The sequence below is a fragment of the Mustela nigripes genome, chromosome 17, assembly GCF_022355385.1.
Source record: "Mustela nigripes isolate SB6536 chromosome 17, MUSNIG.SB6536, whole genome shotgun sequence".
NCBI classification, from domain to species: Eukaryota; Metazoa; Chordata; class Mammalia; order Carnivora; family Mustelidae; genus Mustela; species Mustela nigripes.
This window is the reverse complement of record NC_081573.1, coordinates 7,207,188-7,232,769: the sequence shown is the minus strand read 5'-3', so window position 1 is coordinate 7,232,769 and position 25,582 is coordinate 7,207,188. Positions and strand designations below refer to the sequence as shown.

Below are 25,582 nucleotides of genomic sequence, written 5' to 3'. Positions count from 1 at the left end.
GATTCACCTCCCCTTCCAATTTCCCCCAACTCCCTTCTCCTCTCTAACACCCCTTGTCCTCCATGATATTTGTTATGCTCCACAAATAAGTGAAACCATATGATAACTGACTCTCTCTGCTTGACTTATTTCACTTAACTTTTTTTTAAAAAAATATTTTATTTATTTATTTTTTTTTTAAATTTTTTTTTTTTTAAGATTTTATTTATTTATTTGGCAGAGGGAGAGAGAGATCACAAGCAGGCAAAGAAGCAGACAGAGAGAGGAGGAAGCATGCTCCCTGCCGAACAGAAAGCCAGACGCGGGGCTCGATCCCAGGACCCCGGGATCACGACCCGAGCCGAAGGCAGAGGCCTAACCCACTGAGCCACCCAGGCACCCCTTTATTTATTTATTTGACAGAGGGAGATCACAAGTAGGCAGAGAGGCAGTTAGAGAGAGAGGAGGAAGCATGCTCCCCGCCGACCAGAGAACCCGACACGGGGCTCGATCCCAGGACCCTGGGATCACAACCCGAGCAGAAGGCAGAGGCTTTAACCCACTGAGCCACCCAGGCGCCCCTGGGCAATGTTTTCTAAGTTCAACCACATTGCAGCTCGTGTCTCTGCTTCCTTTCTTTCTATGGCAGAATTACGTTCCTCTGGATAGACCAGTTTTGTTTATCCATCCATCAGGAGACGAACGTTTGGGTCATTTCCCCTTTTTGGTGACTGTGAATAAGGCTGCTACAAATATTCATGTACAAGCTTCTACCTGGACATGTGTTTCCAGTTCTCCTGGCTACATACCTAGGAGAATTGCTGCGCCATACAGTAACGGTACGTCTAATTTTTTCAGCCACTGCTAAACGGTTTCCCAAAGCACCTGTCACTTCTCAAGAGATGTAACTGTTTGGTGCGACAAGATAAAAATAAGAGATGAAAGGTATCCGGATCGGTGCCTGGCTTAGATCACACGCTCCATGTTAGCTGTATCTATCAGCAGTGAGGGCTAGGAAATTTATTTTTATGATTCTGAAAAGCCAGGTCAACCCTCCAACTATGAACAGGGAACAAGTTAATGCCAGAAGTGCTTAGCACAGCGCCCATTACATCCTGATCGTTCCATACAATGCACTATGGTGACAGAGACACATTTGTCCAAGTGGCTAAGCACAGAGACTCTATGAGCCTGAATGGATCCTAGCACTCCTGGCTGTATGTCCTTGGGCAAGTCACTCAGCCTCTCTGGGCCTCAGTTTCTCCTTCTGCATAATGGACATAAGGAGAACACCTCCCTCATAAGACAGTGCCACGGGTTAATAAAATGTAAGGGGTGTATCACAGTGACTAGCATATGCTAAATGTCACAGAAGTATTCCTTCTTAGCGGTATTATAATTCACCATCATTTGACTTTAAGAAAAACAAGGCCGGGGGTGCCTGGGTGGCTCAGCTGGTTAAGCGTCTGCCTTTAGCTCAGGTCATGATCCTGGTGGAGTCCTGGGATTGAGCCCCTAATGGGGCTCCCTGCTCAGTGGGGGGTCTGCTTCCCCCTCCCCTCAATCCTGCTCTCTCTTTCAATAAATGAACAAAACCTGAAGAAGAAGAAGTAGTAGTAGTACTACTACTACTAGTAGAAGAAAACCAAGGCCCAAGTTCACCCAGTTAGGAAGCCTGTCTCTGGGCCTAGTTCTGTTTGAAACGGGCATGTGTTTACCCATTTAAAGAAAGCAAGGCTCAGAAAAAGGAAGTCTCGCAGCCACAAAGCATAACTGGAAGTCCAAAGGCTTTGCTCAGGACCCCCTTACCCTGGCTTACCCTCTGGGAGCCCCTACTTATTCCTGGAGTCCACTCTCTTTCCTAAGCCTCATTCTCCCATATTCTATCCCCCCTCCCCCAATCAATCAAGCAGGACAGGAACAGGATATTACACTCTCCTTCCAAGAACCCCTTCTGCTGAGCCATGGAAAACCACTTCCCACCAGGCCAGGGATCCTGGGTAGGAAGGGAAAGGGCACCGGCCTGGCAGGGGTGTGGTGAGTGGGGAGGGAGGACCCCCACCAGGATGCCACAACCTGGGGGCAGAGTCAGAGACATAAGGAGCATATGGAAGGAGACCCAAAAGGTTTGAGGGAGAGCCCTGCTTCTTACCAGCAAATTCCCTTGTAACACCTCTTTCTGTTTTTTCTCCCAGTTAGAATCTCTCCATCTCTGGGAATCTACCCTGAGAGGTCTCTTCCCTCCTGCGGCCTCACCCCTCTGATGTTCCCTCTGTATGCCTCCCAACCCTCCCTGTCTCCAAGGCCCCTCCCCTCATGTTGTTCCCCTTAACTTCCAGTTTCTGGGTTTCAATCCCCTCTCTCATGCCTTAGAAGGCCTTTTACTTGGGATATCACTCCTCTGATGCCAAGGCCATCTCCCCTGTTCCAAAGGTCACATGTTGCCTTCAAGGACCCTGTTTGTGGGGGAGACTCCCTCCTTGTTCTGAAACCCACCACCATTCTTCTCTTTTTCCAGCTCCCTTCCAAGAATCCTTGCTTTTGGTCCAAAGACCCACCCTGGGCCAGGGGCGGGGGTGGGGGCAGATCCAAAGCCCAGTCCCTGCTCCAGAAACTCCATCCCATCTCTCCCACTTCCATGCTTGCTCCCTACCCAAGGCACCTCTTCTTGTAAAGACCTATTCCACTGCTTCCCATCTGTTTCAAATATCCACTCCCTACCTCCAAGCCTTCTCCCACTTTGCGGCACACTTCCCCTGATTCTAAAGCCCCATTCCCTATGGTAACCTACTTCCCGTCTGCAGTGCCCAGTCTCGACCCTTGAGATTCTCTTTCTCACCCGCAATACCCCGCCCGTTTCAACACACCCTCTGCCTTCGATGTCAGCTTCCGGCTTCTAAAGACCCCTTCTCTCCAGTCCCAGTGTCTCCCATTCTTCTCCAACTATCCTGCCAGACTCCAAGAGAGCCTGGCAGAAGAGCCTCTTCTCTTGAGACGCCTTTCTCTTGGGACGCCCCCTCCCCATTTCCAACTCCCCCCCCTCACCTCCGAGATCCCGCTTCTCGAGTTGCCTCCCCACTTCAACCCCCATCCTGTCAGTCATCTCCAATGTCTCCCTCCCGCACAGCCCTCTCCCCTCGGTACCCCGTCTCTAATGTCCCCTGGCTTCGAGGCCCCCGGTGCACTCCTGCGCCCGGAATCACCGTCCAGCTTCCCCCTTCCCGGGCCTCTGGTCGGCCCCAATCCTGAAAGCCCGCGCCCGGCCCAAACCATCGCACCACGGCAGGGGAAGCTTGTCAGTACCCGACCGAGCCTTCAGTACCTGCACGTGGGCCCACCCTCCGCCCAGCCCCCACGTGGGCGCGCCCCCCGTTACCATGGCGACCCCCGTCCGGACCCCAGCGGCCCCGGTCCCGCGGCTCCTGGGCAGCTCCTGCTCTCGCAGCAGTTAGTGGACCCAGGACTAGAGCGGACTTCCGGCAGAAGAACTCGCCCGCCCTCTCGCGCACAGGTCACTGGGAACTGTAGTCTCAAGAATGCGTTCGCTCCGCCGGGCTGCAAGCCTGGGAAAAGAGCCGGTCCCGTTTCCCAACCTGCCCCGCGACTGTCCTTTTCCCACCACACGGTACTGACCCTGAATGCATGCCGGGAGTTGGGGGTGAAAGTCTCTTCCCGAGGACTACAATTCACGACATGCGTGACAGCCAGCAACGGAGTGTTGCATTCTGGGAAATGTAGTTCCTCTAGACCTGCGTCCACCCGTACCCCCCAATCCCGCCCCTCCATGCCGCTCCCCCGGCCCCCCTCCCATGCCGCCCCATCCTCCCAAGGCGAGAAGGGCATGCTGGAAATAGTAGTTTATTTTATTTTATTTTTAAAAAAATTTTTAAAAAGATTTTATCTATTTGACAGACAGAGATCACAAGTAGGCAGAGAGGCAGGCGGGGGAAACAGAATCCCTGCTGAGCAGAGAGCCCGAGAGCCCCAGAGCCCCAGAGCCCCAGAGCCCGTTGAGGGTCTTCATCCCAGGATCTTGGGATCATGACCTGAGCGGAAGGCAGGGGCTTTAACCCACTGAGCCATCCAGGCGCCCCTGGAAATAGTAGTTTAAAGTAAGAAATTGTGCTGTGGGAGCTCTAAAGGTAAGTCTTTAGGTACTCACCTAGTGCTTTGTTTAAAATATGTTGTGCGTTTCCCTGTGGATGATGGACAGTGGGTTAAGAGAACGTTTTCGAGAGTCAGAACTGCGTACAAATCCTCCCATTGCAATTCCTAGCTGGGGGACTTTGGGACAACTCCCAATCTTAGTTCAATTTCTTCATCTGTAAAGCGGAGGGATCAAGGGGTCATGTCGGTAGGGTTGTTTTAAAGCTTCTCTAAGTTTCCAAAGTACTTATCGATTGTGTTTGACATAGAGCAAGAGCCCAATAAATACTAGTTAGTATCATGAAAGATCATTGTTAACATACATCAGATAGTAGGGGGGCTTCTTACATCTATCCAGAAGGTACAGTTGTCTCCTTTCAGTTACTCGAATAGGCCAAATGCTTTCCTAACTCAGCGACTTTTTTTTTGCGCTTTCCCCTAGAAAGCCTTCCCTCATTCATTCTGTGGTTGGCCCCTTTTCTCCCTTTACCTTAAACACCACTTCCACAGACCTATATAGAGGATCCTTCATACAAAGGTCCCCATCTCCCACCCCCAAAATTCTATGGGTTAGTTTGATTTTCTCATAGTGTCACTGGGGAGATCCCATGACCCCCTGAAGCTCAAGAAACTCCTAGAATCTTCTGCCTAACTCTCAATTTCATCCTTTAGATACTAACTAAAGAATTGCTGGAAGAGGAAAAGAAATATTTGAGAACTGGGGCACCTGGGTGGCTCAGTCAGTTAAGCGTCTGTCTTTGCCTCTGGTCATGATCCCAGAGGCCTGGGATCAAGCCCTGCTTGGAGCTCCCTGCTGGACGGAGAGCCTGCTTCTCCCTCTCCCAGTCCCCCTGCTTGTAAAAACAATTTTTAATGATTTTACTTGGGGTGTGTTTGATGTATGTTGTCTACATCTCCCATTAGGTGGTTGAGGGCAGGGATCCTGTGTATTAGTATATCTACATCATCTAGAACATGGTAACTTGGTAAGCACTCAATAAAATATCACTATTAATACCAAGGACAGGGGCACCTGGGTGGCTCAGTGGGTTAAAGCCTCTGCCTTTGGCTCAGGTCATGATCTCAGGGTCCTGGGATCGAGCCCCGCATCGGGCTTTCTGCTCAGAAGGGAGCCTGCTTCCCCTCTGTCTCTGGTTGCTGCTCTGCCTACTTGTGATCTCTCTCTCTCTGTCAGATAAATAAATAAAATCTTTAAAAAAATACCAAGGACAGACTTAACCCTAATAAAAACAAAGCATATCATAGAACAATGTAAATTAAAAGTACAGTATTAACAGAAGAACCAACACATAGCTATGGAATTATTGCAAGGGCAAAAAAGGGTTAGGGATCATTTCTGTTTTGTGCATTGCTCTAAGAGGATTGGGACTGAGATAAGGTAAACAGTGTGCCCAGGGTGTAAAATTTAAAAAGGCACTCACAGGACGCCTTGGTGGCTCAGTGGGTTAAAGTCTCTGCCTTCGGCTCAGGTCATGATCTCAGGGTCCTGTGATCGAGCCCCACATCAGGCTCTCTGCTCGTCAGGGAGCCTGCTTCCTCCTCTCTCTGCCTGCCTCTCTGCCTACTTGTGATCTCTGTGTCAAATAAATAAATAAAATCTTTTTAAAAGTAATAAATAAATAAAAAGGCACTCACTCCTTGGGACTTACCCAACTCTTGCATGAGTCTGAAAGTGAGAATCTCCTTGAAATTTGTTCCCTGGACACCTCACTTGCCTTACCTTAGTTCCAACCCTGATTTCTAGTGCTCAGCTTAGAGCCTGGCACAAGTCTGGTGTTCAGCAAACATTTACTGAATGAATGAATGAATGAATGAATGAATAGATATAAAAAAACAGACACTCTCTCCACCCTGACAACATTCATGACAACACAACATTCATGGTCCTGCAGAGGAAGTAAATGTAAAGGACATTATGCAAATAAATTTTAAAATTACTTAGCAAACAATAAATATTTCTTATCTCACACCGTTTCTGTGGGTCAGGAATTTGGGAGCAGTTTAACTGGGTGGTTCAGGCTTGGAAACTCTCATGAAGTTGCATTCAAGGCATCAGCTCTGGGAGAACCTGAGTGGCTCAGTCCGCTAAGTATCCAGCCCCAGTCTGCTTGTCCCTCTGCTTCTCGCCCTACCTCTCCCCTTGCTCATGCTGGTGGTGTGCTCTCTTTATATATAAAATAAATAAATAAAATCTTAAAAAAAAAAAAGACATAAGCTGGGAATGCAGTCATTTGAAGACCTGAAGACTTCATTAGGGCTGAAGGATCTTTCTTCTAGATGGCTCACTTCTGGTGCTGGCTGGTTAATGCTGGCTCTTTTCTTTCTTTCTTTTTTAGATTTTATTTATTTATTTGACAGAGAGAGAGAATGAGTGAGCTCACACAAGCAAGGAAAGCTGCAGAGGGAGAGGGAGAAGCAGGCTGCCTACTTAACAGGGAGCCCAGTGCATGACTTAGTCCCAGGAGCCTGGGATTATTATAATATTTTTAAAGATTGAATTTATTTATTTGACAGAGAGACAGAAAGAGAATACAAGCAGGGGGAGTGGGAGAGGGAGAAGCAGGCCTCCGGCTGAGCAGAAAGCCCTATGCAGGACTCAATCCCAGGACCCTGGGATCATGGCCAGAGCCAAAGGCAGACGCTTAACTGACTGAGCCACCCAGGCACCCCTAATGCTGGCTTTCGACAGGAGGGCTCAGTTCTTCACCAAGTGGACCTGTCCACAAGGACATTTGAGTGTCCTCACGTGGCAGCTATTTTCCCCCTAATGATCCAAGAAAGGGCAAGGGCAAAGCAGCAATATCTTCTATGACCTTGCCTCAGATGTCACATCCTCTCATTTCTGCCATATCTTGCTGGTACACAGATCAGCCCTATCCTATACAGAAAGGGACATGAATATCGGGTGAGGATTGTTGCAGCTCATCCTAGAGGCCTGGATGCCACAGCCGCTTATAGAAGAGGCATCTGACCCAGCTGAAATGTTAGGGACAGCTTCTCCAGAGGGAGTGGCATTTGAGCTGAGATCAGAAGATGAGTGGAAATTAACCAAACAATGACTAATGTTGCAGGGGATAGAGTCTCCCTCTCTCTCTCTCTCTCTCTCTCTCTCAGGCAAATAAATAAATAAAATCTTTTTTAAAAAAGATTTTATTTGGGGCGCCTGGGTGGCTCAGTGGGTTAAGCCGCTGCCTTCTGCTCAGGTCGTGATCTCAGGGTCCTGGGATTGAGTCCCGCATCGGGCTCTCTGCTCAGCAGGGAGCCTGCTTCCCCCTCTCTCTCTGACTGCCTCTCTGTCTACTTGTGATCTCTGTCTGTCAAATAAATAAATAAAATCTTAAAAAAAAAGATTTTATTTATTTATTTGAGAGAGAGAGAGCACACGTGGGAGGAGGAGCAGAGGAAGAGGGATCCCCATGTGGGACTCGATCCAAGAAAGGGCAAGGGCAAAGCAGCAATATCTTCTATGACATTGCCCTGAGATCATAACGTGAGCCAAAGGCAGCTACTTCCACCAACTGAGCCACTCACATGACCTGGAAACATTTTTATTTTATTTATTTTTTTAAGAGATTTTATTTTGTTTATTTGACAGACAGAGATCACAAGTAGACAGAGAGGCAGTCAGAGAGAGAGGGGGAAGCAGGCTCCCTGCTGAGCAGAGAGCCCAATTTAGGGCTCGATCCCAGAACCCTGAGATCATGACCCAAGCTGAAGGCAGAGGTTTTAACCCACTGAGCCACCCAGGCGCCCCTGGAAACATTTTTAATAAAGGATTTTATTTATTTTTAATATTTTATTTATTTATTTGACAGAGAGAGATCACAAGTAGGCAGAGAGGCAGGCAGAGAGAGAGAGGAGGAAGCAGGCTCCCTGCTGAGCAGAGAGCCTGATGCGGGACTCGATCCCAGGACCCTGAGATCATGACCTGAGCCGAAGGCAGCGGCTTAACCCACTGAGCCACCCAGGCGCCCCAAGGATTTTATTTTTAAGATATCTCTACAACCAACGTGGGGCTCAAACTCACAAACCCGAGGTTAAGAGTTGTGTGCTCTACTGACCAAGCCAGCCAGGCGCTCCTGTTGGAACCATTTTAAATTAGGTGCAGACATTGTGCCCTTTCATCACAAAAGGCTTCGCACTTCAATATGTTCCTCTTAAAAACAAGGACTTCTTCTTAACCTCCTCCATAACAACACAATTATCACATCAGGGAATCTGACCTTAATACTACACTATTATCTAATATAGGTCAATATTAAAATATCCCTGTTCATCCCATAATATACCTTATAGGTCCCTTCCTTCCTTCCCTTCTTCCTTCCTTTCTTCCTTCCTCTTTCTTTCTTCCTTCTGTCTTCCTCCTTCCTTCCTCTTTCTCTCTTTCTCTCTTTTTTTCATTCATTCTCAGTAGGCTCCACACACATCATGGAACCCAGTGCAGGGCTTGAACTCATAAGCCTGAGATCAAGACCTAAGCTGAGATCAAAAGTTGGATTCTTAGGGGTGCCTGGGTGGCTCAGTCAGTTAAGGGTCTGCCTTTGGCTCATGTCATGATCCCAGGGTCCTGGGATCAAGGCCAGCATTAGGCTCCCTGCAGGGAGCCTGCTTCTTCTTCTGCCCCTCACCCTGCTTGTGTTCCCTCTCTCACTGTATCTCTTTCTGTCAAATAAACTAAAAAATAACATCTTAAAAAATACTTTTGTGCATCAAAAGACACTATCAAGAGAGTACATGGGGCTCCTGGGTGGCTCAGGTGGTTGGGCGGCTGCCTTCAGCTCAGGTCATGATCCTGGAGTCCCAGGATTGAGTCCCGCATTGGGCTTCCGGCTCCACGGGGAGTCTGCTTCTCCCTCTGACCTCCTCTCTCATGCTCTCTCTCTCTCTCTCTCTCTAATAAATAAATTAAAATCTTTAAAATTTTTTTTTAATTTATTTGACAGAGAGAAAGATCACAAGTAGGCAGAGGGGCAGCCAGAGAGAGGTGGGGGAAGCAGGCTCCCTGTTGAGCAGGGAGCCCCATGCGGGCGGGGCTCCATTCCAGGACCCTGGGAACATGACCTGAGCTGAAGGCAGAGGCTTAACCCACTGAGCCACCCAAGGGCTCCAATAAATAAAATCTTAAAAAGAGAGAGAGATAGAGAGTGCAAAGACAACCCACAGAATGGAAGAAAATATTTGTAGAGCATCTATTTAATAAGGGATTGATATGTAGAATATATGAAGAACTCCTACCACTCCACAACAACAAACCTCAATTCAAAATGGGCAAAGGACCTGAATGGACATTTCTCCAAAGAAGATATACAAATGGCGAATAAGCATAGGAAAATATGCTCAACATCACTAGTCTTCAGGAAAATGCAAATGATAGTCCCAATGAGATACCACTTCACAGCTTTTAGGATGGCTATGATCAAAGAAAACAAGCACAAAAAGAAATAACAAGTGTTGGCAAGGATGTGGGAAAACTGGAACCCTTGTACATTTCTGGTAGGAATGGAAAATGGTACTGCCACTCTGGAAAACAGTTTGGTGGTTCCACAAAAAGTTAAATGCAGAATTGCTACATGATACAGCAATTTTATGTCTAAGTATATATTACAAGTAACTGAAAACAGAGATTCAAATATGTGTACACCAGTGTTCCTAGCAACATCATTCACAATAGCCAAAACCCCATAATGTCCCATAACAGAAGAATGGATAACAAGATATAATATATACAATGGAACATTATTCAACCTTAAAGATGAATCAAATTTGGATTCATGCTACAACATGAATGAAACTTGAAAACATGGTGCAAGGTGAAATAAACCAGACATGAAGGAATAAATGTATGCTTTCACTTAGGCTTTTTAAAGGTTTTATGTATTTATTTGTCAGAGAGAGAGAGAGAGAGAGCCCCTGCAAGGGGAACAGCAGGCAGAGGGAGAAGCAGGTTCCTCACTGAGCAAAGAGCCCAATGTGGAACTCAATCCCAGGACCCTGGGATCATGACCTGCGCTAAGGCAGACGCATAACTGGCAGAGCCACCCAGGCCTTCCTGTATGATTTCACTTAAGGGAGGCCCCTAGAACAGGCAAATTCATAGAACTAGAAAGAAGAATGCGGGTTACCAGGGGCTGGAGGCAGAAAGGGGAGTTACTGTTTAATGGATACTGAGTTGTAGTTTGGGTATAATTAATAAGATCTGAAAACAATGTTGTGAATGTACTCAGTCCCACTGAAATGTACATCTAAAAATGGTTAAGTGGAGGGGGACCTGGATCGCTCAGTAGGTTAAGCACCTGCTCTTGGTTTCAGCTCGGGTCATGATCTTGGGGTCTTTGGATCAGGCCCCACGTTGGGCTCCAAGCTCAGTGAGGAGGCTGCTTCAGATTCTCTCTCTCCCTCTCCCTTTGCTCCTCCCCTCCCCTCCACTCGCACTCTCTACCTCTCTCTAAAATAAATAAGTAAAATATATTTAAAAATATATAATTAAATAAAAAATAAAATATTTAAAAATGGTTAAGTGGGGAAGGGTGCCTGGGTGGCTCAGTTAAAGCCTCTGCTTTCAGCTCAGGTCATGATCCCAGGGTCCTGGGATCGAGCCCCACATCAGGCTCTCTGTTCAGCGGGGAGCCTGCCTCCTCACCCTGCCGCCTGCCTCTCTGCCTACTTGTGATATCTATCAAATAAATAAATAAAATCTAAAAAAAAATGGTTAAGTGGTACATTCTATGTTATTTATATTTACCATGAAAATGTTATGTGATTTATATATATATAAAAAAGCCTTCACAACTCAGTTGTAGCTATCACCAGTATAGCGTTTACTATGTTCCAGGCACTTTTTATAAGCGATTCACTTATTGAAACCTCAAAACAACCCTGTGAGTTAGGTGTTAATATTATCAACCCCATTTTAAAGATGAGGAAATTGAGGTACAGAGAAGTTGAGTAACTTGCCCAAGGTCACACAGCTATTGTAAATGGTGAAGTTGAGATTCGAGGTCAGGCATTCTGGCTCCAGTGTCAACGCCTCAAGCCACTATGCTGTGCTGCATTCATGTGAATGTATAGAGAGGTCTGGTAGAAAACACATTTGTGGAGAGGTAAGTGGGATGGGGTCGGATACTCCATGGAGACTGAATTTTACCTAGAGTATCTTAATTTATTGCAAGGACAAGAAATTCATGTAGTATTGCATAATTTAAAATAAGTAAAGAAAATAATATATGGCAGGGGGGAAATGGGCAAAAGGCTTGAATAGCACTTCACAAAAAGTGCTGTTCAGATGGCTTGTATAACCATGGAAAGATGCTCAACCCCAGGAATCACTGGGAAAAGACAAAGGATATAGCTATGCAACCATTAGAATGGCCAACATTAAATTAAAAAGATGGAAAAGGGTGGGCTCCTGGGTGGCTCAGTGGATGAAAGCCTCTGCCTTCAGCTCAGGTCATGATCTCAGGGTCCTGGGATCGAGCCCCACGTCAGCCTCTCTGCTCAGCAGGGAGCTTCTTCCCTTCCTCTCTCTGCTTGCCTCTCTGCTAAATAAAATTAAAAAAAAAAAAAAGATGGAAAAGGGGAAGCAGTTGAAATTCTTACACATAACTCTTGGGATGGAACTTGGTACATTTTCTTTGGGAAAGGTAAACACATGCGCCCTTGGTGACCAGCAGTTTCACTCAGGTACATAGCTAGCAGAAACGAATATGTTTACCAAAAGGCATATTTATTTAAGTATTTGTTTATGTATTTCAGAGAGAGAGTGAGTGAACACTAGCAGGAGGGGCAAAAGGAGAGGAAGAGAGAATCTCAAGCAAACTGCACGCTTAGTGAGGAATAGAATGGGGGTTCGATCTCATGAGATCATGAGACTGAGATCATGACCCTGAGATCATGACCTGAGCCCAAACCAAGAGCCAGACACTTAACCATCTGCACCACCCAGGCACCCCACCAACCCCACCAAAAGACGTATTCTTTTTATTTTTATTTTTTATTTTTTAGATTTTATTTTATTTGACAGAGAGAGAGAGATCACAAGTAGGCAGAGAGACAGGCAGAGAGAGGGGGAAGCAGGCTCCCTGATGAGCAGAGCGGCTGATGCGGGGCTCGATCCCAGGACCCTGAGATCATGACCTGAGCTGAAGGCAGAGGCTTAACCCACTGAGCCAGGCAGGAGCCCCCAAAAGACAGATTCTAGATTGTCATAGCAGCACTATTCATAATAGCCCCCAAATGGAAGTTACCCGGATGCTCACCGACAATAGAATGGATAAATACACTGTATTTCATTCACACAATGGAATACTACACAGCATTAAGAACAAACGACCTATAGATACACCCAGTAACGTGGGTGAATCTGACAATGTTGATTCAAAGAGGCCCCTTGTTGTAAATTTCATTTATATGCAGTGTAAAAACGGGGAAAACTCATCAACAGCCACAGATATCAGGGTAGAGGTTTTTGTCGTGGGGGGGGGGGGGTGACTGGACGGGTTCTGGGGGATGGGCTTCGGAGAGGTGGTCACATTCTTTTTATTTGGGTGCAGGTTAAAGGGGGTGTGTCTCTCTGAATTATTAATCGAGATGTATATTTGTGATTTGTGTATTTCTTGGTATCCGCGTTATAGTTCCATTTCCAAATTCTATAAAAATCTCATCATCCATCCTTCCATCAGCTATCCTAGTGCGTGCCCACTACGTATCAGCCACTGGCCGGGCCACGGGATCCCACGGTGAATCCAAGCATCCCCGCCTCCCCTTCCTTCCTCGCGATTGGCTACCCTTCCGACCAATGGCGGAAGGGTTCACCGCTCCCTGACATCCCCCGCGGCATCAGCAAGACGCTCTTTCCCCAGTTCGGTTTGTAGGAGGCGCTATGAGCTCATTGACTTCTGCAAGAGAGCAGACCTGGTCTCCACCCTCTGATTCTTTGAAGCTCTGAGGAATGTAAAGAGAATTTGCTCCAGCACATTCCCCCTCTTTGCAAAACTCTTCTGTGGATTTTTCTGGCTGTGCCTCTCTCCGATCAGGGTCCAGAACCCCTGACCCTCATACCACCTGGCCTCCCTGGCTGATGTGACGTCCAGTCCTCGGGGCCTTTCGGGGTGATGCTTGGGAAATCTTGATATTGGCTGGGGCCAGCAGTCTGCACTTCTCTCTGTCAGCTAATTGTTTACTAGGTTGTTTATTTATCCTGGAGTGGAGGCTAGCCGGGTGTGCGGGGGCGGCTGCCCCCAGGGAAGCCTGTTTCCTGTGGTTGGCTTGCTCAGCTAACACCAGCCCTCCAGCGCACTGGAAAGAATTGCAGAGCTGGGAAGGCGCTCCTTGATCGTTCCGACTGTTCAGTCAAGGAAAACACTGCATGAGCCCCTACCTAGTGCCTTGACCTGTACTGGACACATCAACAGTGGCTGAGACAGCCTTGACCCTGCACTTTCGGGGTTCACGGTCCGGTGGGAGAGAAAGACCCATCACTAGACAGGGACAACTCAGAGTGGTCAGGGATTGGCTGGAGGACCCAAAGGGGCTCTGGGAGGGTAGAGGGAGCGCCTGACCAAGACTGTTAGGTTAAGAGGGCCTTCTGGATGAGGGGCCCCATGAGCTAGCATCTGAAAGAGGGGTAAGAGTTAGTCATTAGACACGGATTGTATCTTTTCAGCCATCCCTGTTGTTTAGCATTGGGTTCATTCATTTATTCATTAACGAGTATTTATTGTGGGCCTTTTGCTGGACTGAAGAAATAGCCAGAGTCCCTGTCTTCAAAGGGCTTTCGCATAAAATGATGATACCAATACAGAACTTCGGGCCCTGGTGGAGTGTTATGAAGAAGCAGTTTGTGTGTAGTCATTAGACCCCCACTGTTGGGTTCAATTTCCAATCTGCCACTGACTAGCTGTGTAACCTCCCTGTGCTTTAGTTTAGCAGAACCATAACAGCTGTAACCTACTCATAAGATGCTGAGGATTAATGTTAAATTAATGTTTAAAGTGTTATAGAATGTCGCCTAGCATAAAGTACGGTTTTCATCAAATAAGGAGTCAGACCAAATCTGGGAGGTCACTCTGAGGAAGTGGTGTTAAGCTGAGACTCACAGGACTAGGTAGAGTCGACAGACTCCAAAAGACAGGAAGGTTCAGAGTGAAGCCTTTGTTCTTTATTCTGGGTGTTGGTAGTTCATACTCTTTCCAAGAATTGAATGACCTTGGAGTTATAAAGACAGTTATAAAGGCATATTAATTTGAGGTGGAGAATACGGTATTCCCTTAACTGATGCCAAAATCATTTATAAACCAAGGTTTGCAGTGATAGCCTAAAGAAAACCTGGGCCATGCACTTGGTTTGGCTCACAGTACTCAAACTTAAAAAACAACAAAAAACAGTCACAGACATCTAAAAATCAGATTATATGCATAAAAAAAATGCTGAGTTAAAAAAGTCAAGGGAGAGGACTCTGATCAGTAGCCAAAAAACCTTTATTTAATGGATTTTTCAAACTTGAGGGCAGGAGGGGCACCTGGATGGCTCAGTCCGTGGAGCATGTCACTGTTGATCTCGGGTTGTGAGTTCGAGCCGGATATTGGCTGTAGAGATTTAAAAAATAATAATAATAAAATAATAAAATAAAGTTTAGCACTTTACAAATATATCTTATTTAATTCTCTCAGCAACCCTGCGAGGGAGGTACAATTATTATTCCATTTTGTAGATCAAAAGACTGAGGAAAGAAACACAAAATGTAATAGGAAACAGCCCTTCTTCATGCATTCCGTAAATATTGACTCAGTGCCCAGAACGCTCATCTTCCACCATGCGTACTTCCGGAGGGGTCCCAGAGGAAACCCTCCTCAGTTTCCAACTCAAGGGTTACGGCAGTGCCTCTTTCCATCACTGTTTCCCCTGTACGAGCCGGAACTGACATTTGATTTGCAGTCATTTGCACAATGCTGACTTGGAGGTCAGGCTGCACGCAGAAGCCGACCCTTGTCCGTCTCCCGGGCTCCGGGCGATCACAGAACCCAGAGCAAACCGCATCAAGTGGCGCGTTGCGCCTGCAGATTTTCTTCACTGCCGAGGGAAAGAGCACGCGCTCCCTAGCCCTGCCCCTTCTTCCGGAACGACAAATTGCCAGGCTTGGATTGGGCTGAGGCGGGCCACGCCTCCTTGTGTTCCCCAATCAACTCCCTCGCTGGGTGTTCTCCCTTCTCCCCAGCCCCTCCCCACCGCCCCACGTTACGTCGCTCCAACTCGCCGCCTCCGTTATCCCAGGGGCTGAGGCTCGCGCGGCTAACCCACCTCCCCTCGCGTCCTATTGGCTGGTCAGGTCCCGCGCGAGCGGGATCGCGCCCTTCGCCCCCGCCCCCAAAACCGGGCCATGCCTCTCCCCTCCCGCTTTCTCCACGAGCTCCCGCAAGGAGGGGATCGGCTGCTTCTGCCGCGCGCAAGGGTGCGCGCTACTCCCGCGGGCCACGCCCTCCGCCTCGCGTCAGTCTGTCCCGCGCACGCGCACTTGCTCACAGCATTCCCTCTGCCAGGTCGCAGGCTGCTTGGTGCTGTCTCGCGCCGCAGCCACCGCAGTAGCGGCATTTCTTTGAGGCGTACACGCATGATGGCCTCCGCGCTCGTTCCCAGCCAGAGGCCGTGGTAGTGGCACCGAGCCCCTTGGGCGCGTAGGCACCCTCGCTTCGTCTCCTGCTTGGCGCCGGTTATCCCCTTGCGGCGCGCGCCCAGGGGCCGTTATCCTCCTGCAAAGGTCTGCACGCCACGCACGCGCAGTAGTGAGGAGCGCGCGCGCACGGGAGCGGCGGCCGCAGGAAGGAGGTGCCGCCGTCGCCATTGCGAAGGAGGGAGGGAGCGAGCGAGCGAGTCTGGTCCGCCCTCCCCCTGGTTCCCGCCCCTCCCCCCTTCCCCTCCCCGCCCCCCCGCCCCGAGGGAGAGCCGCGGCGCGGCGGGAGGAGGAGGTGGAGGAGGTGGAGGAGGCGGAGGAGGGAGCCCGCGAGGGAGGGTCCGCCCGGCCCCCCGCCGCCGGAGCCGCCGCCGCCGCCTCAGCCGCGGCTGGACGAGGAGCAGCAGAACATGGCGCCGGGGCCGCCGTCGCCGCTGCTGGGATCCTGGAGGCCGGAGCCGCGCTGAGGGCGCCCAGCTGGTGAGTGCGCGAGCTTGCGGGCCCCGGCGGCGAGGTCGGGCGCCGCCCCGCTGCGGGGTCCAAGGGGAGGCGGGGACGGCGGGGCCCGGAGCCCGCGAACAATGGAGGAGCCGGAGGGGGAGGGGAGGGAGCGGCCCCCCAACCCCCCGGGCCCCGCCGGTCCCGCTGCTTCGCGCTGCGGCCCGGCCCGCGGGGCCCGCCCGCCCTTCGGACCTGTCCCTGCTCGCCCCAGCCTTGCTGTCCCCGCGTCTGCCCCCACCTTCCGACCCATTTGAGATCTCGGTGTCTGCCTCGGCCACCCCCTCCTCACTTAAGCCACTCTGCTCCCAATTCTGCGCCTCCCCTTTCCCTCTTCCGCCCCTCAGTAATGCCCTTCGCTCCTCCTGGACGCTGCAGTGCTCTTGGGACCCACCTCCTCAGTGACCCTTTTGCATCCCTTAATTTTGGACCTTCACTTTGAGAATCGTGACCCGCCTGCCCCCTCTTCGATTCCACTCTCACCACCCTCTGGATCTGTACCCGTCTTTGACCCGTCTACTGTGATCCGTCCTCTGTTTGCACCCCCAGGAACTGTCCTTTAGGACCCGTGGTTCCACCTCCTTGGAGATCCATCAGAGACCTTGTTCATCTTGGCACTGCTGCTCCTAGGTCTTCTTGAACTTAATTCCGCCTCCCTCTTGGGCTCTACTGCCCACTCGCGGAACCTGGTGCACCCCGAGATGCCTCTAAGCTCTGCGACCCTTCCATGCCTCTCAGTTCAGTCTCCTGCTCTCTCTCACACTTCGGTTGCACCATGCTCACCTCCTCCCCTTCTCAGATCTTGCTCCCATTTACCATTCAGACTTTTTTCTCTTCCAGACCTTTCTGTATACCCGATCTGGCCTTTGCCCAATCTCAGATCCTCTGTGCCCCCTAACCTGCTGGCTTTTCGACTCTGCCTTCGGCGAAGAGCCTCTCCCCACAACTCCCCCGACCCTGCAGCTCTCATTTCTGCCATTCACTTCTCTGACCTCTGTAACTCAGCCTGTCCGCAGCCTCAGTGCTGCCCTGCAGGCCCCAGTTCTGCCCAGTAGTTCTCCTTGCGGTTTCCTCTCCTCTCCACCTCCTCATTGGCACTGTTGAGCTGTCTCATTCATTCGCTCCTGCTTTCTTTGACCTGTTTCCCCTTCAGTTCTCTGCTTGAGACCTGCTCCCAGCCTCCTCTTTGCTCTAAGTCTTCTCCTCTCCGTTTTGCTTTCCTTAGACTTGGCCTTTACCTCTCAAATCTTTGCTAAGTTCTCTGACCTATCGTCCCCTTTCCTTCCCATTTCGCTGCATCTCATAGACCTGCCCCAAATCCTTTTTGCACCTGCTCTTACCATTTGTTCAGCTCTGCCCCATCGGCTCTAACGTTTTTCTCCCAGCTCTGCCCCTTTTGGAGCTGTCCACTTGCCCACCTATCTTTTTGACCCGTTTTAACTTTACTATTGCTGTTCCCTGTTTGAGTGGTTCTCTTTAATCCTGGTCATCGCGTAATTCCATCCCACCTGTATTCTCTCTCAATTCTAAGTTTTCCACCTGACCTCCTCCCCCACCATTTTGATTCAGCCCTCAACCTCCACTCTTTCCTTCCTTGTATTTGTTCTCCCTCCTTTGTCCTACATTTTACCTCCTTTTTTGAGTTCTCTTTCTCTTAGTTCTACCTAGTAGTAGAGATATCTTCTCAACCATTCCTTCCTTTCACTGGCTGCCCCCCATCCATCCCCCCAGAGCCATCTCAGTTCTTGGATAGATTCTCCCTCCCTTTGATACCCAAGTCCCAACTCTGTTCATCGTTTATTTGTTTCCTCACTTTTGCTTTCCCTTTGTATCCTGCCAGTTGCCTTCTCTTCCCATTAGGTTCCTGTCAGGATTGCTTCTCCCTGCTCCCCAGCCTTGACCTGCCCATTCCCACCGAGTGCTTCCCCTCTTCAGGCCAGGCTTGTCTTCCTCTAGCCTCCAGTCCCCAGCTTTGGAGGGGAAGGGGCTGGGTTGGGCCCCGAACTCTCTAGGCTCTGGTTTAGATTGCAGATTCACTCGGAACCCTGACCCTCAGGGTTTTATCCCCAGGGATCTTGAGGTCTGGGTAAATATGTGGGGGTGGTTGGCTGGTTCCTGCTCTCTGGAGTCTGGGATTGTCGTCCCCATTTTCCCAACTTCTACCGAGGTCAGTGATGGTGAGGAAGAAGGGCTCTTTCTATTGCCCCCCCCCCCCCTTTTCCCTCTCATTCCCATCTTGTTCCCCAGCCCCTTTAGATCTCTGGGCTTTGCAGCTTTGTGATGTTTGGAACAGGAGAGTGCAGCTGCTCATAGGTCTTTCTTCTCTTTCTCACTTTCCCTCCCTCTTTCTCTGAGCTATTGTAAAGAGACAGTTTTATTCTCGTGCCCCCCCCCCCCAACAACGGTCTCATTTTTGTTTTACCTCTGGCTGGGGAAGTGCTAGTTCTCAAGTTCTCCCCAATCCCTCAGGGGTTATAGCCCCATTTGGTGTTTACTGTTCTGGGGCTGCAGAAGCTGCAGTCTTGCCTTCTTCCCTAATGGCCTCTGGTTTGCAGTGTGACCTTTGGGAGGGTGGGCTTATTTCTTTTCATTTCTTTTCACCTCTGCCCCAGGAAGGCTCCAGCTTCCTGGTCTTCCAAAGGATTAGGGCCCGAGTTTGGAAAGCCCATTGCGGTTGTTTGTTGAAAGAGAGAGTGCCAAGTGTCACTCAGATTTCTGCCCTCTGGTGCTGCAGGGCTCCCAGCCACAGGAGCTGAAAGCCTCTGGGCAGATCCATGCTGGGGGGCGGGGGGCTCTTTGGTGTACTAGAAGTATGTGGGTGGGCCCTGACCTTCCCCAAGCCTTGTGAGTGACCTGATTTGGCTGAGTGAGGAAAGAGTGCCAGGAACGGGCTGATACGAAAGGATTTTTGGTCTTATTACCTGAGAAGTATACCTTAGCTACCTTTCCTGTTGGGGGTGGGGTTTAGGAAATCTATTCAGAGAAAGAGGTGTGCTTTTTTGTTTTTGTTTTTGCTTTTTTTTTAACAGAAAAGTCATCTAACCATTTTCTGTCCTTAACTTGGAAGAGGGAAACTCGCAGGCTCTAGGTTTATTTATTTTATTTCTTAAGTAAATCAAAAGCCTGATTTTTTTCCCCCCTGTGGCCTAGGGCAATTGCATATTAAAGCAGCCATCCAGCTGTGAAGGAGCATTTACTGGAAGGACTTTATTTCTTAACTGAGCTATGATCAAACTTTGTTTACTTCAGCACTTATTTAGAAATAGTTCTGTGTGAATACTTGAAATAAAAAGCATCCACTGTTATCTGCAGAATTGGACCATTGACTCATCAAATGTTAGGGTATTTGTCTATGATACAGTAAGGGGGCCTAAATCATAGATCCATGTGGTTCATTTAGCTTCTGAATTCTTAGCACTTTAAATTTTCTGACAAGCAGAGTCTGGTAATTTTAATTATCTATAGTATGTATCTTCAACATTATTATTATTAATTTTTTTTCTGCCATTATTGATTTACAGAATTTTGGTTCATCTTTCTGTTGGTTTCCATTCATTTTTGAATTTTGGTCTTGTGAATCATGAATCAGTCTCTGAATTTATTTTAGCATTTATGTTTTCCATGTTGATATAAATAGTTGCTTTTTATTCTTAATGGGGAAGTGATGGCTAATTAAGAATAAGATAATTGGGGCGCCTGGGTGGCTCAGTTGGTTAAAGCCTCTGCCTTCGGCTCAGGTCATGATCCCAGGGTCCTGGGATCAAGCCCCACAGCAGGCTCCCCACTGAGCAGAGAGCCTGATGTGGGGCTCCCCTTTCCCGCCTCTCTGCTTTCTTTTGATTTTTTTTTGGTAAAAAAAATAAAAAAAATCTAAAAAAAAAAAAAAAAAAAAGATAACTGTGTATGTAATTCTGCTTAAATTTGTGTTTTAGAGTTTTAACATCACTGGCAGCACAGAAAGTTTTTGCATGGCCAAAGCCTAAGTTTACATAATAGGAAGAGAGGAGACAGAACAACAAAGGGGTGATTTTTCTTCCTAAACTGGTAACTGATGTTAAAAAGATTGTCGCATTCCTCTGATGTCTGCAGAGCCTCCGATCTCAGTGTCATCATTTGCTTTCATAATGGAATTGGGTGCTACCAAAATCTGAGGTGGTAGCCTTGGCCTTTTGGAACCCTTGTATGCCAGTGGGTGTGGGGTTGGAGCAGGAGATGACTGTTTTCTTTCTTTCTTTTTTTATAAATTTTTATTTATTTGACAGAGATCACAAGTAGGCAGAGAGGCAGGTAGAGAGAGAGAGGGGGAAGCAGGCTCCCCGCCGAGCAGAGAGCCGGATGCAGGGCTGGATCCCAGGACCCCTGGATCATGACCTGAGCCCAGGTGCCCCAGATGACTGTTTTCTATGTAGTAACAGGTCTTCAAGGGTCCTGCAGTGCCTAGAAAATCTCTGTAATACTAGTGTGATCAAAGTTCTTCACTTTTTTTTTTTTTTTTTTAAGATTTTATTTCTTTATTTGACAGAGAGAGAGAGAGATCACAAGTAGGCAGAGAGGCAGGCTCCCCACAGAGCAGAGAGCTCAACGTGGGGCTTGATTCCAGGACTCTGAGATCGCTACCTGAGCCGAGCGGAAGGCAGAGGCCCAACCCACTGAGGCACCCACCTGCCCCCCCTTTTTAAACACTATTCTTTTGACCATGTACCCCTTCTTTTTGCTTGGCATGATGAAGGCCAAAGCATTTAGGACAGTGAAAAAAAAATCAGAAAGAGTCATTCTTCTTGATACGAGTTACATGGAAGTTGTTGTCTGTGTGCAGATCCATGGACCTGATGGTAACTTTTGGCAAAGGACAGCCTAGGAGGAGTGAGGGTTTCACCGCTGACTATAAACTACAGCTTCATGGATATTTCTGCAGTCTCTGTGTGGTGGGGAGATACCACAGTTCAGTACAGTTGGGAGACTGACACAGTGCAAGTGGTTGTCTATTCATCTCCCTCTAGTATCTTCTGCTTTCACATCTTCAGTTTGTGGGGGCCTTCTGAGAGGTTAGTTAAGCTTCCTGCAGGGCCTGCCTTCCTGTGATCTTGTATAATTATTGTCATTCACCAGCTGGGTGTCTTAATTTACCCAGTCAGTGTGACATTTTATTGACCGTCTAGTCCAGTTGTTTAAAATTTATTTTTCACACTAGATGAAATACATAACTTGGAGATTCTTTACTTGAAGAGGGAAGATGACTAGCAGAAATCCCTTGGATTTAGAGCAGCACAACTTGAAAATCTGTGCCTAGCCTAGCCTCCTGATTTACAGATGGGAAAATGAACTTGCACAGGGCATGGTAACATGTTTCCTGTCACAACTGAAGGAATATTGGAAATACATGCAGAAGATCTTCTGGTCTAGGCCTTAACCTAATTAGTGGGAACCTTGAACAAATCACTTCACCTCTCTGGGTTTCACATTCCTAGTCTGAAATTGAGTGTGCTGTCCAGCTCTGGTTGTAGATTCTTGTCCTGGACCACATAGCAAGTTAGAGCTGGGACTGTGTGACTGGACTCCTGGTGCTACTCTTAACCCCTCCATCCCCCCTCTCCCAGCATCAAATCCTGTAGGTCAGAACCAGGGGTAAGGGCTCCTTCTCTGGGGGATGCGATAAAATGAACTGGATTGCCTTTGTTGTATATGTCTTTCAAACATAAATACTGTCTCTTTTTCAACCATTCCTGTGAAAATTAGTTTATAATTTTTGGGGAAAGGGACATCCAGATTGTATTCACTACGTAACTAAAACCATACACTTCTTTTAAAAGCAATATGGAATCTTTCAAACTGAGTCATTGTTGACCTAGGCTCTCAAACAGCAGCGTCTGAATAGCACTTGAATTGCTGGTATTAAGAAAGGCAAACAAATCATTCATGTTCATCTTCCTGAAAGTTTATTTCTATTTAATTTTTGATACAGTGCTTTAGTGAGGTTTTGTCTATGAAGAATTCTTAAAAATAACTTTTGGCATCTGTCAGTCTGATTTTCATTTATTTGCTTCCATGGTGATAAGATGCACCATTAAGTTGATATATTAGCAGAGAACCAGGTACTTTCAGCCATGAACCATCATCACAGGAAAGTTATATTTACTTCAGTTGAGAATAGCCAGACTTGCCAATCTCCTTCATTTTCCTTTATTGAAATGAGCATTTTTGTTTTATGAAATTTGTGGCAGTTGTGACTGTTGCATTATGCATCTGTGGTATTTCGTACCTTTTTTGTTCTCTCAGTGTCTCTGCATTCTTATTTGGGAAATGTCCTTTTGCCGGTCACTATGGTAATATTTGCACTGGGAAATCAAATTTGAACAATTGAGAGGCAGCTTCCTATGGTGTAAAGAATGTTGAATTGACAATGAAGAAACTCAGGCCCTAGCCCCAACTCTGCTCTCACTAGCTGCATGACTTTGGCCAAATCATTTTCACTTCTCTTGGCTACAGTTTCTTCATTTGAAAAATGAAGGGATTATACTAGTTGGTTCCCATTCTGCCTTATTTTATAGCTAATAATACTAGATTGTTTCTTCTTTCCAGATAGTAAACCCCTTGAGGGTGGGGACCCTCGTTGTTGTTTTTTTTTTTTTAAAGATGTTATTTATTTATTTGTCAGAGAGATCACAAGTAGGCAGAGAGGCAGGCAGAGAGAGAGGAAGAAGCAGGCTCCCCGCTGAGCAGAGAGCCTGATGTGGGGCTCAATCCCAGGACCCTGAGATCATGACCTGAGCCGAAGGCAGAGGCTTAACCTGCTGAGCTACCCAGGCGCCCCCCTTGTATATTTTTTATTTCCCGTCATACCTAGCAAAATACCTTCCACATAGTAGACCCCCCCACTACATATATGTTGAACCCAAACAGGTGCGAGAGCCTTTTTGTTTTTCTCTTTTGAGGGGTAGGTGGGTGGAGAGATGTGCACCAAGTATTTTGGCCATTTTTAGGCTTTAAATTCTCAGAGGGCATGCCCTCCTGGTCAGCATTTAATTCTCAAATATGCATAATACCATAAGTGTCCTGACCAGGGTTACACAGCTGAGAGGTTGCAAGCTGTGTTATGAATCCGTGTCTGTCTGATTCCAAGAGCTGTGTTTATTTTATTAGTCTGCCTTGTTTCTCTGGGATAGAAGAATAAGCTACAGTTCATCCCCTTAAGGAATTTATAGTTAGTTGTGAATGATTAGCTATATATGATATATGCTGGGTTGAGGGAATTATTTGTTGAGTAGTTTGATGAATTTCTGCATTCTTGAGCAGTGGCCCTGTATTAATAGTCTTAAAGGCTTCCATATTCAGAGACTGCTGAACACACAGTTGGTTCTATGGCACACCATTTTGAAAAAAAATATATAGCCCAAGTACCAGTTTATCTAGCCAGCATGTTGACAAAGTTGAGCATTTGATTTTTTTTTTAAGATTTTATTTATTTATTTGAGAGAGAGAGATCACAAGTAGGCAGAGAGGCAGACAGAGAGAGGGAAGCAGGCCCCCTGCTGAGCAGTCCCCCGGAGACAGGACTCGATCCCAGGACCTGAGCCGAAGGCAGAGGCTTAACCCACTGAGCCGCCCAGGTGCCCAAGCATTTGATTTCTGACCATTTTCAAACCCAGATGTATGTGTGTGTGTATGTGTGTGTGTGTGTATTCCACACCCACTTATATTCCACATATATATATATGTAAAGTTGTCTAAAATAAATAATATAGTAAGATAGACATATTTGGTCATGTAATGACTCCTTAAGTCTATATTTTCTTTGGTAAGTAGAAAAGTATATGAGTGGCTCCTAATTGACAGTTTTCAATTGAGAAAATTCTTTAGACAGCTAGAAATGTATAGACAAAACTACACTAAGCCCCTTGACTTATTTGGGTGGAACTAATGACAGTGCTTTTTTCATGAATCAGAAAGTTATTAAATAATATTGGGGTGAAAAAATGAAACAACAAAAATAATGTTGGAATGAAAGTGTGCTGGCCGGGGGCGCCTGGGTGGCTCAGTGGGTTAAAGCCTCTGCCTTCGGCTCTGGTCATGATCCCAGGGTCCTGGGATCAAGTCCCACATCAGGCTCTCTGCTCAGTGGGGAACCTGCTTCCTCCTCTCTCTCTGCCTGCCTCTTCGCCTACTTGTGATCTCTCTCTCTGTCAAATAAATAAATAAAATCTTTGGGGGGGGGGGAAGGTGTGCTGGCCAGCTACAGCTAACAGCCTCCTGAAGTGTAAAAAATTAAAAAAAAAAAAAGTTACATTGTACTTCTCCCCATCTCCATTTAAAAGAAAGGTCAAAATCATGGCTTCCTCTGTTATAGCTTGCACACTTAGGAATAAGACAAAAGAAAATGATTACTGTTAATTGCCATGGGCAATTAAAAAGGATTCTTTGTTCAGTAACAGATTGATTGTGTACAAATGAAAGCCAGTACTGCATTAATACAAGATTATTAGATTCTCGAAATTTGCATCTTTAACTAGAGTGGCTTTTACTTCAAGGGAATTATTTCAGTGGAAATAGTGTACTTCAAATGCTTGGTGATAAAAGTATCATTAGATCTTTATTTCCCCAAAATGTTAAGTTTGTAGGTAGAAGGCTGGTGGATGTCGCTTTTGTGATAGCATTTCTAATGTCCTGAAATAATTGAATACTTTTTGAATGCTGCTGACTTCTCGGAGATTTTTTCCCTCTGATCAGTCTGTCACTAGAGGAATGCAGATAAAACCTTTGGTAAACGAGGAAAAAGGGAGAGTCCTCTCAGTGCTTAGGCAGTGGGTCTCCGCTGTTGGCATGTGCCCAGCATTAGCCCACAGCCGTAAAGGTTTAAAAATGGCAGCATTAGCTGAAATAGTTGTGATTTCATGTTCTGTATGAATACAAGGAATACACATATTATATACAGAACTTTAACTTTTTTTTACTAAAAAAGATTAAGGTACAACTTATATGCAGAAAATTACATAAATCTGAAAGCATATGTTTCTGAATTTTCTACATATTGTTCAGACCTATTTTTCATATGATGGGGCATCATTTCCCACACACTTTTTTTTTTTTTTTAAAGATTTTATTTATTTATTTGACAGAGAGAGATCACAAGTAGGCAGAGAGGCAGGCAGAGTGAGAACTCTGCTGAGCAGAAAGCCCGATGTGGGACTTGATCCCAGGACCCTGAGATCATGACCTGAGCCAAAGGCAGAGGCTTAAACTCACTGAGCTTCCCAGGTGCCCAAAGATTTTATATCT

At 47.2% G+C, this 25,582-nt stretch overlaps 2 protein-coding genes and 1 long non-coding RNA gene across 3 annotated transcripts in view; 1 reads left to right on the top strand and 2 right to left on the bottom strand.

Annotated features, from left to right (window-relative positions):
* The window catches only part of AP2S1 (adaptor related protein complex 2 subunit sigma 1), a 9,975-nt gene extending 6,508 nt beyond the window's left edge, over nucleotides 1-3,467 (bottom strand). The window contains exon 1 of the mRNA XM_059382097.1: nucleotides 3,356-3,467. Within this exon, the coding sequence (XP_059238080.1) occupies nucleotides 3,356-3,358 (3 nt within the window). The 5' untranslated portion in view covers nucleotides 3,359-3,467. The remainder of the gene's footprint in view (nucleotides 1-3,355) is intronic.
* Nucleotides 3,468-14,603: 11,136 nt separating this feature from the next.
* Nucleotides 14,604-15,754, bottom strand: LOC132005750 (uncharacterized). The gene is made up of 2 exons (XR_009400901.1): nucleotides 15,664-15,754; nucleotides 14,604-14,729 (listed from the first exon to the last, which is right to left on the bottom strand). It is a non-coding gene; the product is annotated as an uncharacterized LOC132005750 (long non-coding RNA).
* A 448-nt stretch (nucleotides 15,755-16,202) lies between these two features.
* Nucleotides 16,203-25,582, top strand: part of ARHGAP35 (Rho GTPase activating protein 35) — a 125,958-nt gene continuing 116,578 nt past the window's right edge. The window contains exon 1 of the mRNA XM_059383281.1: nucleotides 16,203-16,291. The gene's annotated coding sequence lies outside the window, so the exon portion shown is untranslated. The remainder of the gene's footprint in view (nucleotides 16,292-25,582) is intronic.